The sequence below is a fragment of the Trachypithecus francoisi genome, unplaced genomic scaffold, assembly GCF_009764315.1.
Source record: "Trachypithecus francoisi isolate TF-2019V2 unplaced genomic scaffold, Tfra_2.0 Lachesis_group12, whole genome shotgun sequence".
NCBI classification, from domain to species: domain Eukaryota; kingdom Metazoa; phylum Chordata; class Mammalia; order Primates; family Cercopithecidae; genus Trachypithecus; species Trachypithecus francoisi.
The window spans coordinates 81,901,320-81,919,851 of record NW_022681457.1 but is presented as its reverse complement, the minus strand read 5'-3'; the positions used below and the strand labels follow the sequence as shown (position 1 = coordinate 81,919,851).

At 40.6% G+C, this 18,532-nt stretch overlaps 1 protein-coding gene and 1 long non-coding RNA gene across 5 annotated transcripts in view; one reads left to right on the top strand and one right to left on the bottom strand.

Annotated features, from left to right (window-relative positions):
* Window positions 1-15,781, top strand: part of CCDC30 (coiled-coil domain containing 30) — a 153,390-nt gene extending 137,609 nt beyond the window's left edge. For all 4 annotated transcript variants that reach the window (XM_033226837.1, XM_033226835.1, XM_033226834.1 and 1 more), the window contains 5 exons: window positions 4,043-4,179; window positions 6,332-6,446; window positions 7,765-7,947; window positions 14,963-15,030; window positions 15,409-15,781. In XM_033226837.1, the coding sequence (XP_033082728.1) occupies window positions 4,043-4,179; window positions 6,332-6,446; window positions 7,765-7,947; window positions 14,963-15,030; window positions 15,409-15,619 (714 nt within the window). In that variant the 3' untranslated portion in view covers window positions 15,620-15,781. The remainder of the gene's footprint in view (window positions 1-4,042; window positions 4,180-6,331; window positions 6,447-7,764; window positions 7,948-14,962; window positions 15,031-15,408) is intronic.
* The window catches only part of LOC117092768, a 126,388-nt gene that overhangs the window by 86,245 nt on the left and 21,611 nt on the right, over window positions 1-18,532 (bottom strand). The gene's annotated exons all lie outside the window — the stretch shown is intronic.

The following is an 18,532-nucleotide window of genomic DNA, read 5'->3' as shown; positions in this document are numbered from 1 at the left end:
CAAAAAAAATTAGCCAGGCATGGTGTAATTCTAGCTACTTAGGAAGCTGAGGCAGGAGAATCTCTTGAACCCAAGAGGTGGAGGTTGCAGTGAGCCGAGATCATGTCATTGCAGTCTAGTCTGGGGGACAAGAGCAAAACTCCGTCTCAAGAAAATAAATAAATAAATAAATAAAGAGGAAGAGAAAGAAAGGAAAAAAAAAGTAGCAACCCTAGTTCATGCATCCATCAGACATATCATCAGCCTATTTCTGTATTATCAGTTCTTTTTTTTTTTTTTTTTTTTTTTTGAGACGGAGTCTTGCTCTGTCGCCCGGGCTGGAGTGCAGTGGCCGGATCTCAGCTCACTGCAAGCTCCGCCTCCGGGTTCACGCCATTCTCCTGCCTCAGCCTCCGAGTAGCTGGGACTACAGGCGCCCGCCACCTCGCCCGGCTAGTTTTTTGTATTTTTAGTAGAGACGGGGTTTCACCGTGTTAGCCAGGATGGTCTCGATCTCCTGACCTCGTGATCCACCCGTCTCGGCCTCCCAAAGTGCTGGGATTACAGGCTTGAGCCACCGCGCCCGGCCATCAGTTCTTTTTCATACTTTTGTATTTTGCTTCTAGGCCGGAAAAACAGTCTTCTCCTTTCAACAGGCATGCTCGCTTTCTTCCTGACTATACTGGGTTGAATAGTGTCCCCTCAAATTCATGTCCTAGAACCTCAGAATGTGACCTTATATAGAAATAGGGTCTTTGCAGATATACTTAGTTAAGATGAGATTATCCTGGATTAGGGTGAATCATAAATCTAAGATGATTGCTGTCCTTATAGGAAGAGGGGAAAACAGACAGGCACAGACAGGGGAAGAATGCCTCATGATGATGAAATCAGAGCCTGGAATGATACAGCTACAAGCCAAGAAATAGCAAGGGTTGCTGGCAACCACAAGAAGCTAGGAGAAAGGCATGCAACACGATCTCTCTTGGAGCCCCCATGAGTAATTAACCCTGACAACAATGTAATTTCAGATTTCTATCACTCAGAACTATGAGAAAATGTTATGGCAGCCCTAGGAAACTAATGCACCTACCCAAAGAACCATGGGTCTTCATAAAATATGCTGGAGCTCCCAAATAAGCAGAGGCTGAGAGAATAATTAGATCTTTTGCTCACTGCCGTTGAAGGGTACTGTGGGCTTTGGCGTTAAATAGACTTGCATTCAAATTATAGCCCTGCCTGTAAGCTTGTACAAGTCTCTGTGTGTCACTCTCCTCGTCTGTAAAATGAGGGAAATAATCCCTTCCTTACATACACCAGGCTTCTGTGAATATTAAAACATAACATTTCTAAAGTGGTACTTGGCACATATAAATTTTTCGTAGATGTTATTTTCCTTCTTTTGGTATATAATTTCTTAGAAGGGCCAGGTGCACTGGCTCACGCCTGCAATCCCAGCTACTTGGGAGGCTGAGGCAGGAGAATTGCTTGGACCAGGGAGGTGGAGGTTGCAGTGAGCCAAGATTGCACCATTGCACTCCAGCCTAGGTGACAAGAGTGAAACTTCGTCTCAAAAAAAAAAAAATCTCTTAGAAGCATGTTCATTGGTGGGCTCATTGTTCACCTGAGAAATTGTTAACGAAATTAGAACTACTTAGCCTAGAGAAGACTGATGTTAGAGCTTTTAATGCCACAGTGGTACAAACCTAGGAATTCTTATTTTATGTATTTTAGGGCCCAAGGACCAAAGCACTGAGCATAAAAATGCCAGATTTGCTTTCTACGTCTCCAAAAAGTAATGCCACTTCTTTTGGCTTCATTCCTTCAGCTTTTTCTTCACATAATGAGTCAGTTGAGATTTCTGCTGTGACCACTCAAACTACACTTTCCCGTTTTATCTTATTATCACAGCATGTGTCTGGAATTTTTGTTTGTTTTAAAAAATACAGTATTTCCCAGGGACAAGCTGTCAGTCATCTTCCTCATGCAGTACACTTTTTAATCCAGTTAAAGCTGTCTAGGATTTATCTGTGAGATGATTGCTTCTATTCTCAATCCTTACCAATACATTATTCATTCAATGTCTTTAAATTATAGCAGGGGAGACTACCATTAGATATTGCAGGGTCTCTGAGATGGACTTTAAAATCTGGAATAGTTTTTCCAGAACATCATCTAATCTACATCCTATAGGTCTTTAACAATAGATGGCTGGCCAGGCGTGGCGGCTCATGCCTGCAATTCTAGCACTTTGGGAGGCCAAGGTGGGTGGATTACCTGAGGTCAGGAGTTCGAGACCAGCCTGGCCAACATGGCAAAACCCATTTTTACTAAAAGTACAAACATTAGCTGGGCATGGTGGTGGGCACCTATAATCTCAGCTACTCAGGAGGCTGAGGCAGGAGAATTGCTTGAACCCAGGGGGCAGAGGTTGCAGTGAGCCGAGATTACACCACTGCACTCCAGCCTGGGTGAAAGAGTGAAACTCTATAAAATTAATAATAACAATAGATGACCAGTCTTTTCTGAATGACCTACATTAGTATCTTATTTAAAAGAAACATGTAGGTTGAGCACAGTGTCTCATGCCTGTAATCCCAGTCCTTTGGGAGGCTGAAGCAGGAGGATAGTTTGAGGCTAGGAGTTTGAGACCAGCCTGAGCAACAGAGCAAGACCCTGTTTCTACTATTTTATTTTTTATGTTAAAAAAATTTTTTTTGAGATAGAGTCTCATTCTGTCACCCAGGCTAGAATGCAGTGGTGCGATCGTAGCTCACTGCGGCCTTGAACTCCACATGTGGCTTTCGTGTGTTTGTGTGGAGACGGGGTCTCACCATGTTGACCAGGCTGGTCTCAAACTCCTGGGCTCAAGCAATCCTCCCACTTTAGCCTCCCAGAGTGCTGGGATTACAGGTGTGAGCCATGGCACCCGGCATCTGACTCTACAAAAAATTTAAAAATTAGCCAGCTGTGGTGGTTAATGCCTGTAGTCCTAGCTGCTCAGGAGACTGGGGCACATGATCACTTGAGCCCAGGAGTGTGAGGTTACCGTGAGCCATGATTGTACCACTGCACTCCAGTCTGGATGACAGAGCTAGACCTTGTCTATAAAAACAAACAAACAAACAAAAAACCACAGTCAGACACAGTGGCTCACACCTGTAATCCCAAACCTTTGGGAGGCCAAGGCAGGCAGATCACTTGTGGTCAGAAGTTCAAGCTCAGCCTGACCAACATGGCGAAACCCTGTCTCTACTAAAAATATGAAAATTAGCTGGGTATGGTGGTGGATGCCTGTAATCCCAGCTACTCAGGAAACTGAGGCTGAACCTGGGAGGCAGAGGTTGTAGTGAGCCGAGATTGCGCCACTGCACTCCAGCCCGGGTGACAAAGCAAGACTCCATGTCAAAACAAAACAAAAAACATGATCTCACTACTTTCAGGGTCATGAAAAAGAAGAAAAAAAATACATGACATAGGCCGGGCGTGGTAGCTCAAGCCTGTAATCCCAGCACTTTGGGAGGTCAAGGCGGGCAGATCATGAGGTCAGGAGATGGAGACCATCCTGGCTAACATGGTGAAATCCCGTCTCTACTAAAAATACAAAAAAATTAGCCGAGCGTGGTGGCGGGCGCCTGTAGTCCCAGCTACTTGGGAGGCTGAGGCAGGAGAATGGCATGAACCCGGAAGGTGGAACTTGCATTGAGCCAAGATAGCACCACTGCACTCCAGCCTGGGTGACAGAGTGAGACTCCATCTCAAAGAAAAAAAAAAATTATATATATATATATATAAATTATATATATATAAAAAATTATATATATATAATTATATATATAAAATACATGACATAAAATATATATATGACATAAAATAACCTCTCAAAAACTGAAAAACTATTTAGCTACAATGAATGACAATGTCAGCAAACAGGTAGAAACAGACTAGGGGACAGGAGAAAAAAAGTAAATAAGGGAAAATGTCTGCTAGATTTAGAACAAGCTTATGCTCTTAAATTTATCATTCTCCCGCTGTGGTAATTAGGAGACTTTCTAATCCCTAGGAGAAGGCAATGCAAGACCAGATCACTGCCCAAAATGATACCCTGCTTCTAGAAAAAAAGAAACTTCAGGAGCAAGTCATAGAGCAAGAACAGTTGATCCACAGCAACAAATGGACGATATCTTCCATCCAGAGCAGGTAGGTGCCATCCTGCCTGGAGCCAATAAACTCCACAAGAGGATGTTTCTCCCTCAACAAAGAGATGGTTCTAGAGACTGTCCTTTGAGTTTGTAGCCTACCCTATAACTCTCGCTCTGCTGTCTGCTGTTTTCAGCAGATCATACAAGTGGCAGAAATTGTTAAATCAAAGAGAAAAATATCATGGAGGAGGCTGGTTGGCTATTTAGATAGGCTGTTTCATAATGTCATTGCCTCACTGAGGACTTGGCTGTGTGCATTCTGGCCTGTCATTTTGTGTGTGTTGATCCACATTTTTGTTATTCAATACCTATGGAATTAAGGTAGAATAAGAGAGAATTAGGCTCACAGAAGTAACTTAAATTCATGAAATCCACAGGATACCAGTGTACTAATTTTTAATGAGAAATATTATAAGCAGAAAATAAGTTACATTTCGGCCAGCCTGAGCATTCTCTTTTTCATAGGAGACTTTAATTATAATCAAAGAGAGTGGGTTGATGTTAACGAATAATGTCACCAATAATAATTGGAATCATTAAGATTTGTCTGAGCAATTACTATATGCTAGCTCTCTCATTCATTTAATCCTAACACCAATCCCAGGAGAGAGGCACTATTAGCCTTATTTTACAGATAGGAAGCCAAGGTCTAGAGAGGTGAGGGAACTCACCCAGCCCAATCAGTGACAGAGCAGCATGTGGACCTCAGCAGCCTGGCCCTAGACCATAGCACCATAGTCTGGGGAGAGGACTGCCAAGCAGACTGGAATGTTCTTGTCCATTCCTTTGGGCACACATCTCTGGGCAGGCTTGGAGAATCTCTGATGATCTTTTACTCTCTGTATCTCCCTTTTAGATGTCCCATATAAATCACTGCTCTTCTCAAACTGTCATAGCTTCTGACAGTCAGAATCTAACACAATTAACTCATTACGTTTGCATTAACATGAATAATCTTTCTACCTTGCCCTACTGATGACACAATCACCTGGATTGGACTTGAATGTTTTCCCTAGAGTAAGTTTCTTCCAAGGAGTATTTTGTCATTTTACAGATAAGGAAACTGAGGCTCAGATTTGTCACAACAGTTTATATTTCATCAGGTTGCTATGCATATTAAATGAGCTAATACATGAAAAGTTTTAAGTGCTTATGGTGTGGGTAGGTTACACTGCATAAAGTACATGGCAAGTACTTGAAACATGGTTGCTGCTACTGCTACTACTACTTCTACTTCACAAGAAATCAGAAGCAGATCAGTATGAGAACAGAACCAGATACAAGCTATGTAGCTACAATATTTGAAGGGATACAGAGCCTCTCTTGTTTCATTCCCATCCCTAAATGGGATCATATCCTTCCTTAAATTTTTCAAGGGCTAGAATTAATACTCTTGTACATGTATTTAATAACCATGTACAGCCCAAAATCTTATTAACTTTTACTTGGTGTATTAGGGTTCTCTTAGAGGGACAGAACAGGAGATATATATATATATATATACACACACACACACACACACACACAAACACACACACAAACTCCCATATGTGTGTATATATATGTATGTATATATGTAAAGGAGAGTGTGTGTGTGTGTGTGTATATATATATATATATATATAAAGAGGAGTTTATTAAGTATTAACTTACATGATCACAAGGTCCACAATAGGCTATCTGCAAGCTGAGGAGCAAGGAGAGCCAGTCTGAGTCCCTAAACTGAAGAACTCAGAGTCCTGTGTTCGAGGGCAGGAGGCATCCAGCATGGGAGAAAGATGTAAACTGGGAGGCGAGGCCTGTCTCTCTTTTTCACGTTTTTCTGCCTCTTTATATTCACTGGAAGCTGATTAGATTAAGGGTCAATCTGCCTTTCCCAGCCCACTGACTCAAATGTTAATCTCTTTTGGTGACACCCTCACAGACACACCCAGGATAATACTTGGTATCCCTCAATCCAATTAAGCTGACACTCAGTATTAATATCACACTTGGTCTTGGAATATGGTGGGAATTATTCTGTCAAACTTGCTTCTAAAATCTGGACAGTGGTCTAAGATCCAGAGCCAGTGGGAAGTGGGATGTAGTTTTGGGTTTTTAGTAATGATACAGAAATTTCTAATCATGCCACTGATTTATGCCATTCTTAGGGTACTTTACATGGATAAAGAAAATAAGCAATTACAGGAAAATAGTCTTCGTCTCACACAGCAGATTGGCTTCTTAGAGCGAATTATAAGGAGCATTCATATTCACAGAGGAGAGGTAAGATGTGTGCTTCCTATTGGGCCTGCCTTTAATGTGAAGTTCGGGTTGCTACTGCTGCTGTGCTGTCTTTTCCCTTCATCTTTATATAGCTGTAGCTGGGCTCTTGGCCTCATGGTAGGCTGTGGCAAAGAGGCTCTTGGCTGCACATCAGGATAGCAGACCCTGAGACTGCTCTTGAACAGCGAGATTTTAGTAAACTATCTCCGCCTGTGTGATCTCCAAGAAATTTGTATATGCCTCATAGCTTCTTCCTTAATACACTGTATTGTCATTGCCCTTTTTCTTCTCTATCTGATTAACTCAGCAGTGAGTTCCTGGAGGGCAAGGAGTGTATCTCATATATTACTGTATCTATGGACGGGTACTCCATAAATATTTGAGAATGAATAAATATTCAGTGTTTTAACATATGTGCCTCATTCTCAACAGCCCTGTTTGCCATGTATGATTCTAGCCCCATATGAAAGATGAGCAAATCTGAGGTTCAGCGAAGTAACATGGAGTTTCCTATGGCAAAGAGTCAAGCCTAAAGAGAGCATCTGAGTGAAAGAAAAGCAATTATGTTCCAAAAGTTCAAGCAGACAAGTAGCCAAATACAGAGAGATGCATGTTCAGATCAGGTCCATAGTCTGTCTGGTAAGCAAGTCAGCAAGAGGAACTTCAATGAACAGAATCATATTCTGAAACCAAGATGGAGGCTGATTACTTTCTTCTCTGGTTTATATCACCTACTAGATGTTTCTTCCCAAGATACTGGACAGTAGATCCTGCTTGTTGATCAGTCTTGCTGTAAGACTTGTTTGGTCTCAGAGAGGTGATTATTTCCAAGCTATATGAGTGGGTTTTTGGGTTTTTTTTTTCCAATTTTGTCAAAAGTAGAACTGCCAAGTAGTGTGTGTTGATATCCAGTAATTTATGTCTTTCCTTGAGCTACAACTGTTTTCAATTGTCTAGTCATTCATTCTTTTACTTATTCATTCAGCAAATACTTATCAATTCCAAGAAATGGCCTGGGTCCTAAGAATACAAAGATAGTCCCTGTTTTCAGAGGCCTTTGGTCTAGTAGAGAAGGACAGACACATTTGTAAATAAGTCCTATAGTATTACAAGTGCTGAGTTAGAAGACTTAATGGAGTATGTCTGGGACCAATAGCTTTGAGATGTATATTGTTACCCTTGAATCAAGATAAGAAGGATCACATGGGTCAGAACTATAGCACATCAAACTCAACATTCCATATGTGTCAAAGGTACTAACTTCTAACATCTTGATACCTATTGGAATAAATAACTCCAAAATTGTTTTTAAACTTAGAATCTTAAGGAGTTTCCTGTTCCAAAATGGTGGCATAGAGGCAAGCTGGCTTCTCTCCCCGCAACAAAGAAACAGAAAGAAATATACAGCACTGAGGTCTGCACCAGCAACAATGCAGAACTCCAGCACGAGGATGAGTCAGTTCCCAAGGCCACCGAGAAGTGGAAACACTCTGAGCAGATGGTAGGAGAATCAAACTTCTGCATCCACAATGCCCTTCCCCCAAATCTGCCAGGCACCCACTGTTTGGAAAATCTCTCAACTTATGGTTTCTACGCTGGAAAAAGTAAAACTCAAGTAGTCAAACAGATTCCCCACTTTCTTGGGTTTCCTAGCCAGAAACCTGTCCTTGTCTTAACCCACGGGTAGTACCACAACTTCCTGAAGGCAGAAATACTGCTGAAGACAGGCATATCCCTGAAATATCCCTGAAACAGAGGAGGTGGGACTCTGCTCTGTAACTCAGCCAAAGAAGACATAAGAGTGGCTGTAGGAGCTATGTCCCCCAGGTCTCCTGGGCATGAACCCCTAGACAGCCTTCCCTCACTGCCAGGATAATCCCTTTGGGACCTCCTCTATTTGGGACAGGCAGTGCTCTGACCATTTACTAGAGCCAAGGTGAACCTGAGCTTAAGGTGCCACCTAGAGCCAAAAAGGAGGCAGGGCTCTAGCATTAAAGATTTGGCTGGGTGCGATGGTTCATGCCTGTAATCCACTTTGGAAGGCTGAAGTGGGTGGATCACCTGAGATCAGGAGTTTGAGACTAGCCTGGCCAACATGGTAAAACCCTGTCTCTAATAAAAATACAAAAAAATTAGCTGGGCGTGGTGGTATGTGCCTGTAATCCCAGTTACTCAGGAGGCTGAGGCAGGAGAATCACTTGAACCTGGGAGGCAGAGGTTGCAGTGAGCCAAGACTGAGCCACTGCACTCCAGTCTGGGTGACAGAGCGAGACTCCATCTCAAAAAAATAAATAAATAAAATCAATACAAAAAAATAAAATTCACCAAGTAGCTGAATGGATAAAGAAATAAAACCCAACTATATGCTGCACTCAAGAAACCCATCTCACCTATAAAGACACAGAGAATGAAAAGGAGTGGAAAAAGATATTCCATGCAACTGGAAACCAAAGAAGAGCAGGAATAGCTATAGTCATATCAGATAAAATAGACTACAAGTCAAAGACTAAAAACGAGAAGGAGAATAACCTATATAATGATAAAAGGGCCAATTCAGCAAGTGAATATAACAATTATAAATATCTATGCATGCAACACCAGAGCTCCCAAATATATAAGGCTAATATTAATAGATCTAAAGTGAGAGATAGACTGCAATACAGTATTAGTATTAGTTACTTTAACACCCAACTCTCCATAATGGACAGATCATCCTAACAGCAAATCAACAAACAGTGGAGTTAAACTACACACTAGACCTACTAGGTCTAACTGACACTTATGGAACATACCCACTGCTGCAGAATACACATTCTTTTCATCAGCACTCAGAACATTTTTCAGAATAGACCACATCTTAGACCACAAAACAAGTACGAATTTAAAAAACAGAAATTGTGTCAAGTATCTTCTTTGAACACAATGAAATGAAACTAGAAAACAATAACAGGAAAAACCTTGGAAACTACACAAGCACATGGAAATAAAACAACATACTCTCAAATGACCAATGGGTTAATTAAGAAATTAAGATGGAAAATTTTAAATATCTTGAAACAAATGGAAATGGGAATACAAAATCTATGGGATATGATAAAAGCAATATTAAGAGGGAAGGTTTTTGTTGTTTGTTTGCTTGGTTGGTTGGTTTTAGACAGAGTTTCACTCTTGTTGCCCAGGTTGGAGTGCAATGGTGCGATCTCAGCTCACCGCAACTTCCGCCTCCTGGGTTCAAGCGATTCTCCTGCCTCAGCCTCCCGAGTAGCTGAGATTACGGGCATGCACCACCATGCCCGGCTAATTTTGTATTTTTAGTAGAGACAGGGTTTCTCTATGTTGGTCAGGCTGGTCTCAAACTCCCAACCTCAGGTGATCCACCCGCCTCGGCCTCCCAAAGTGCTGGGATTACAGGCCTGAGCCATCATGCCTGACCTTAAGAGGGAAGTTTATAACAATAAACACCTATATCGAAAAAGTGGAAAGACTTCAAATAAACAACCTAAAGATGCACCTCAAGAAATGAGAAAAGCAAAACCAAACCAAACCCAAAATTGATACAAGGAAAGCAATAATAAAGATTAGAGCAGGCTGGGCGCAGTGACTCACACCTGTAGTCCCAGCACTTTGGGAGGCCAAGGTGGGCGGATCATGAGGCCAGGATATTGAGACCATTCTGGCTAACACAGTGAAATCCCGTCTCTACTAAAATTACAAAAAAATTAGCTGGATGTGGTGGCACGCACCTGTAATTCCAGCTACTCGAGAGGCTGAGGCAGCAGAATCACTTGAACTTGGGAGGTGGAGTTTGCAGTGAGCCGAGATCACACCACTACACTCCAGCCTGGGTGACACAGCAAGACTGTCTCAAAAGAAAACAAACAAAAAGATTAGAGCAGAAATAAATGAAATTGAGATTAAAAGAACAATACATAAAATCAATGAAACAAAAAGTTGGGTTTTTTTTTTTTTTAAGATAAACAAAATCAACACATCTTTAGCTGGACTAACTAAGAAAAAAAAGAGAGAAGACCCAAATAAATAAATCAGAAATGAAAAAGAATAATAACTGAGATCTCAGAAATACAAAGAATCATTAGAGACTATTAGGAATAACCATATGCCAACAAATAGGAAAACCTAGAAGAAATGGATAAATTTCTAGAAACATACAACCTACTAAGATTGAACCATGAAGAAACAGAAAACCTCAACAAACCAATAATGAATCATGAGATCAAAGCCATAATAAAAAGTCTCCCATCAAAGAAGAGATCAGAACCTACTGGATTCACTCCTGAAGTCCACCAAATATTTAAAGAATGAATACCAATCTTACTCAAACTCTTCAAAAAAAATAAAGAGGAGGGAATACTAACAAACTCATTAAATGAGGCCAGCATTACTCAGATGCCAAAACCAGGCAAGCATATAAAAAGATCATTCACCATGATCAAGTGAGATTTGGCCCAGGAATACAAGGATGGCTCAACATATGCAAATCAATAAGCATGATACCCCACATTAATATAATAAAGGACAAAAACCATATGATCATATTACATACAGAAAAAGCATTTGACAAAATTCAAATCCTTTCATGATAAAAACTCTCAAAAGATTAGGTTTAGAAGAAATATACCTCAATACAATAAAGGCCATGTATGACAAGCCCACAGCTAACATTATACTCAATGGTGAAAAGTTGGAAGCTTTTTCTCAAAGATCAGGAACAAGACAAGGATGCCTACGCTTACCACTTTTATTTCATATGTACTGGAAATCTTTGCCAGAGCAATTAGGCAAGAGAAAGAAATAAAAGGCATCCAAATAGGAAAGGAAACAGTGAAACTGTGTCTATTTGTTGACAACATGATCTTATATATAGAAACCCCTAAAAACTGTTAGAACTCAAAGCAAATACAGTAAAGTTGCAGGATACAAAATCAACACACCAAAATCAGTAGTGCTTCTATACACCAACAACACATTATCCAAAAATGAAATCAAGAAAATAATACAATTTACAGTAACTACAAAAGAAATAAACTACTTAGGAATAAATTTAACCAAAGAGGTGAAAGATCCGTATACTTAAAACTACAAAACTTTGATGAAATAAATTGAAGAAAACACAATAAATGAAAAGATATTAGTGTTCATCAATTGAAAGAATTAATATTGCTAAAATGCCCATACCACCCAAAGCAACCTATAGGTTCAGTGCAATACCTATCAAAATTCCAATGTCATTTTTCATAGAAATAGAAAAAACAGTCCTAAAATTCATGTGGAACTATAAAACTCGCAAATAGCCAAGGCAATATTCAGCAGAAAGAACAAAGCTGGAGGCCTCATACTACCTGATTTCAAACTATATTACAGGTTGGGTACAGTGGCTCATACTTGTAATCCCAGCACTTTGGGAGGCTGAGGCGGGCAGATTGCTTGAGCCCAGGAGTTTGAGATCAGCTTGTGCCCAGGAGTTCAAGACCAACATGGCAAAACCCTATCTCTACAAGAAAGTAAAAAATTAGCCAGGCATAGTAATCTCAGCTACTTGGGAGGCTGAGGCAAGAGGATTGCTTGAAGCCAGGTAGTAGAGGTTGCAGTAAGCCATGATTGTGCCACTGCACTCCGGCCTGGGTAACAGAACAAGATCCTGTCTAAATATATACATATATATATAACAGAACTACAGTAATTAAAACAACATGGAACTGGCATTAAAAGAGACACACAGACCAAATGGAACCACATAGAGAGCCTAAAAACAAACCCAAACATTTACAGCACATTGATTTTTCTTTTTCTGTTGCCCAGGCTGGAGTGCAGTGGTGCAATCATAGCTCACTGCAGCCTCAACTTCCTGGGCTCAAGCAATCCTCCCACCTCAGCCTTCCACGTAGCTGGAACCATAGGTGCACACCATCACACTCAGCTAATTTTTTAAATTTTTTGTAGCAATGGGGTCTTGTCATGTTGCCCAGGTTGGTCTCAAATTCCTGGACTTAAGCAATGCTTCTGCCTTGGCCTCCCAAAATGCTGGGATTTAGGTGTCAGACACCACCCCTGGCCTACAGTCAGTTGATGTTTTGACAAAGGATGAGAATGACATTGAGAAAATGACATTGAGAATGACATTGACAGTCCCTTCAACAAAACAGTATTGAGAAAATTGGATATCCACATGCAGAAGAATGAAAGTGAACCCTTACCTAACACCACATTAAAAAATCAACTCCAAATGGATTAGACTTAAAGACAAGACCTGAAATTGTAAAACTACTAGAAGAACACCACATAGTGAAAAACTACATGATGTTGATCTGGACAACGATTTTTTCAATTTGACACGAAAAGTTCAGGGAACAAAAACAAACATATACAAATGCGATGGGATTACATCAAACTAAAAAGCTTCTGCACAGCAAAAGAAACAATTAACAGAGTGAAGAGGCAACCTATGGATTGGGAGAAAATATCTGTAAGCTACACATCTGATAAGGGATTACTACCCAAAATATATAAGGATCTCAACTCACTAGCAAGAACATAACCCAATTAAAAAGTTGGCAAAGGGCCTGAATAGAGATTTCTCAAAAGAAGACATACAAATGGACAACAGATATATGAAAAAAAAAAAAAAAGCTCAACATCATGAATCGTTATGGAAATGCACATTAAAACCACAATGAGATATCACCTCACACCTGTCAAAATGACTATTATCTATTATCAAAAAGATGAAAGATAAGGGTAGCCCAACCCTGTAATTCCAGCAGTTTGGGAGGCTGAGGTGTGAAGATTGCTTGAAGTCAGGAGTTCTAGGCCAGCCTGGGCAACACAGCAAGACCCTGTATGTACAAAAAAAATTTTTTTGTTTTAATTAGTTGGGTGTAGTGGTGTGCATCTGTGGTTGTAGCTTCTCAGGAGGCTGAGGTGGGAGGATTCCTTAAGCCCAGGAGGTCAAGGCTGCAATGAGCTATGTTCACGCTACTGCACTCCAGCCTTGGTGACGGAGCAACACCCTATCTCAACAAACTAAAAATATGAAAGATAATGTGTTGGCAAGGTTGTGGAGAAAAGGGAAACCCTGTACACTGTTGTTTGGAATATAAATTAGTACAGCAATTATGGAAAACTGTGTGGAGTTTCCCCAACAAAGTGAAAATAGAACTACCATGTGATCCAGCAATCTTACTTCTGGATTTACATCCAAAGGATTTGAAGTCAGGATGTGATATACACTATGGTGTGTGAAAATGTGGTATATATACACAATAGGATACTATTTAGCCTTAAAAAGGATGGAAATTCTGTCATTTGCAACAACATTGGTGAACCTGGAGGACATTACGCTAAGTGAAAAAAAGCCTGGCACAGAAAAACAAATACCACATCTTCTCACTTAAATGTGGAATCTAAAATAATTGAACACATGTAAGCATAGAGCAAAATGCTGGTTACCAGAGACTGAGGGGTAGGGAGGCAATGGCCAAAGGTGCAACGTTTCAGTTAGACAGGAAGAATAAGTATTTGAGGTGATGGATACGTTAATTACCTCCATTCAATCATTTCATATCATATATCATAGCATCACTTTGTACCCATAAGTATATGCACTTATAATTTGTCAATATTCAATAGTATAAATATAACTTTTAAAAAACTTTCTGACCATCACAATATCCAAGAGAAATAAGAATCTATGTCCTACCAGAAACTTGTACATAAATATTCATAGCAGCCTTATTCATAATAACTAAAAAGTGAAAACAACCCACTCTCCATCACCTGATGAATGGACAAACAAAATGTGTTTTATCCAAACATTGGAATATTATTCAGCCATAAAAGACATGAAGTATTAATTCTTACTATAACATAATGAACCTTGAAAACATGATAATATTTTAAAGCAGGCAGACATAAAAGGCCACATATTATATGATTCCATTTATATGAAACATCCAGAATAAGGAAATCCATAAAGACAGAAAGTATATTAGTGATTGAGAGGATTTGGGGGAGGAATAAATGGGGAGTAGACTGCTCCCGGGTATGGGCTTTTTTGGGGGCTTATGAAAATGTTCTGGAATTAGATAGTGGTGATGGTTGCATAACTCTGTGAGTACATTAGAAAGCACTGAATTGAACCCACTAAAAGAGAAAACTTTATAGTATGTGAGTTACTTCTCAACAAAGCTGTTATTTTAAAAATAAATTTTCTGCAATATCTCCAAAATATATGTAACAAAAGAAAGAAGCAAGGTGAAGATAGTATGTATAGTACCACGTGTAAAACTAGATAGACAGATATAGATAGTCTATCAATAGATATAGATTATATAGAGAGTGAAGAGGGCAACCAGCTTTTCATTCTATACCCTTTTATGTTTTTCATTGTTTCTACTATGTGGAGGTATTATATCTATTATATACATATTTTTTCTAGGGTCATATAGCTAATGATTTATCACTATAACTTTTCACATTCATCCTTTCTTTACTTTTAGGAAACAACAATTAGTGACATCCTTGAATCTGAAGTAGTGAATGAAATATTGCCTTTATCAAACTCCAGGTTAGTAAAGTTAAGACAAGTCAAGTCAAGTCTATCTGAGATGGACTCTCAGCCATGCCTGAGAGTCGTGGCTGCCTAACTAGTCCTGGATTGCTGGCTTGAGAAGGCATAGCATTCTGGGGTCATTTTCTCTCCATGAATTATTTGAGTCTTCTTCCAATTCTTCCCCTTGCCATTCCTTCATCCCTAAACCCCACAGAATCCTGACTTAAGGTAGGAAATAAAATATGAACATAGGTTTAAGGTAAATTTTATTTGGCTTTCTTTGTGTAAGAGTTGCAAAAAATTGAAATTCTATCAATGCCTGTATCCCTGTAACCCCAAACTGCTACCAGGAAACTCTGTCTACATGATGTCCTCACATATGGCCTTTCTTAGTTTTTCAGGAAAAGGTTTGGTAGAGTCATTTGTAAATCTTCAAGAGACTGATGAGATTAAGTCAAAAGAAGCAATGGCAAGTTCAAAGTCCCCTGAAAAGTCCCCTGAGAATCTTGTGTGTTCACAGAATTCTGAGGCAGGATACATAAATGTGACTTCTCTGAAAGAGACACATGGTATACAAGAACAAGACCAAAAGTCAGAACTATAACATCACTAGTGCCTAAAGCTATACTGAACAAAACTGCTAGCTTAAAGCCTGGACAAAAGGTGAACCATGACATTGAGAAGAGTTACCACAGATCCCAAATGGATATCAGCCAAGAGTCTCCAAAATTGCTGATAAATTCATTAAAGCAATTCTAAAAATGGATTTCTCAAGTTTGTTTGATATCCTCAGATGCCTTGTATTGACCAAAATATTTACTTTAGTTCAATGATTTATTTAGGTTTCTCTTCAGCAGAGCACATGTATGGTTAATTAAGCACTCTTTCCTATTATCGTGGGTATCTTTTATGATTTTTTTAAAGAGTAAAAACAGGCTGGGCGCGGTGGCTCAAGCCTGTAATCCCAGCACTTTGGGAGGCTGAGACGGGCGGATCACAAGGTCTGGAGATCGAGACCACCCTGGCTAATACGGTGAAACCCCGTCTCTACTAAAGAATACAAAAAACTAGCCGGGCGAGGAGGCGGGCGCCTGTAGTCCCAGCTACTCGGGAGGCTGAGGCAGGAGAATGGCGTAAACCCGGGAGGCGGAGCTTGCAGTGAGCTGAGATCCGGCCACCGCACTCCAGCCTGGGCGACAGAGCCAGACTCCCTCTCAAAAAAAAAAAAAAAAAAAAAGAGTAAAAACAATACAGTCACATTAAAGCAAATTTTGTTTTTAAAAAAACCCTCCTAGGATGGGCGCAGTGGCTTACACCTGTAATCCCAGCACTTTGGGAGGCTGAGGTGGGCAGATCACGAGGTCAGGAGATCGAGACCATTCTGGTTAACACAGTGAAACCCCGTCTGTCCTAAAAACACAAAAAATTAGCCAGGCGTGGTGGTGGGTGCCTGTAGTCCCAGCTACTCAGGAGGCTGAGGCAGGAGACTGGGTGAACCTGGGAGGCAGAGCTTGCAGTGAGCTGAGATAGCACCACTGCACTCCAGCCTGGGAAACAGAGCAAGACTCCATCTCAAAAAAAAACACAAAAAGCAAAAACAAAAACAAAAACCCTCCTATAATACCACAAGCTTCTTTTTTTTTTTTTGAGACGGAGTCTCACTCTCACCCAGGCTGGAGTGCAGTGGCATGATCTCCGCTCACTGCAACCTCCGCCTCCCGGGTTCAACCAATTCTCCTGCCTCAGCTTCTCAAGTAGCTGGGATTATAGGCACCCGCCACCACGCCCAGCTAATTTTTGTATTTTTAGTAGAGACGAGGTTTCACCATGTTGGCCAGGCTGGTCTCGAACTCCTGACCTCAGGTGATCTACCTGCCTTGGCCTCCCGAAGTGCTGGGATTATACCAATACCACAATCTTAACTATTTTTATTTTACAATTATTCCCTTTTGGTCCCAATTCAACTGCATATATTCTAAATTGTTATTATTATAATATTGTATATTCATTTTCACAGTTTGATTTTTAATTTACTGTATATACCATGGAAACATTTTCAATAGCCATATGATATTCAATCATGTTGATGTTCTATAATTATTTTATGGGAAAAGTTTTAAAAGTTTAATGAAGAAGATTTAGAGCAATACATTATTTAAAAGTGGACAGGAGGTTGGGTGCGGTGGCTCACACCTGTAATCCCAGCACTTTGGGATGCCAAGGTGGGCGGATCACCTGAGGTCAGGAGTTCGAGACCAGCTTGGCCAACATGGGGAAACCCCATCTGTAACCAAACTACAAAAACAATTAGCCAGATGTGGTGGTACATGCGCTTCTATTCCCAGCTACTGGGGAGGCTGAGGCAGGAGAATCGCTTGAACCTGAGAGGCAGAGGTTGCAGTGAGCGGAGATTGCACCACTGCACTCCAGCCTGGGTGACAGAGCAAGAATTCATCTAAAAAAAAAATAACAATAATAAAATAAAATAAAATAAAACTAGATAGGAAAATACCAAGAGCTTCTCCTGGTGGAGGGGGTATGAGAAGAGAGTTCACATAAACCCCATTACATAGAAACTACCCCTAAATATTTCCAAATAGGAGTACAAAGTAGGTGAACAGTCTCCAACTCATCTTTAGTGTAGTGGGACTGCTTCTTCAGAAAAGATCAGCCACACTCACATCCATGTCACCAGTCAGGGTGGGACAGCACTGCTCAGTATCTCTGAGGATGTGGATGTTCTGTAAATTACATGTTCTCATGTTCTCGTTTGGCATTTATGTTGTTTTTACTTTTTTTTTTTTTTTTTTTTGAGACAGGGTCTCACTCTTTCACGCAGGCTGGAGTGCAGTGGTGTGACTGAGCAGCCTCAGCCTCCCATGCTTAAGTGATCCTCCCTCCTCAGCCTCTCCCAAGTACAGGCACATGCTACCATGCCTGACTCATTTTTGTACTTTTTGTAAAGACAAGGTCTCACTCTGTTGCTCAAGCTGGTCTCAAATTTCTAGGCTCAAGTGAGTCTCCCACGTCAGCCTCCTAAGGTGATAGGATTATAGGCATGAGCCTCTATGGTTTTACTTTTTTGCTATTTAAGATTATGCTGTGTTGAAGGTCTTTGTGCATGTAGTTCTTTTCTTCTTTTGAATTATTCCAGAAAACAAATTCGCATGATTGGACTGAGTCAAAGGATATAAATGTTAATATTGCTCTAGGACATCACTTCCTTGCTTTAAAAAAGGGTTCTGCCTGGCCAGTTGCAGTGGCTCACATCTGTAATCCCAGCATTTTAGGAGGCTGAGGTGGGCGGATCTCTTGAGGCCAGGAGTTCAAGACCAGCCAGGCCAACATGGCAAAACCCTGTCTCTACTAAAAATACAAAAATTAGCCGCGTGTGGTGGTGCACACCTATAGTCCCTGCTATGCAGGAGGCTGAGGCACGAGAATCGCCTGAATCCGAGAGGTGGAAGTTGCAGTGCGCTGAGACCACTCTACTGTACTCCAGCCTGGGCAAAAAGTG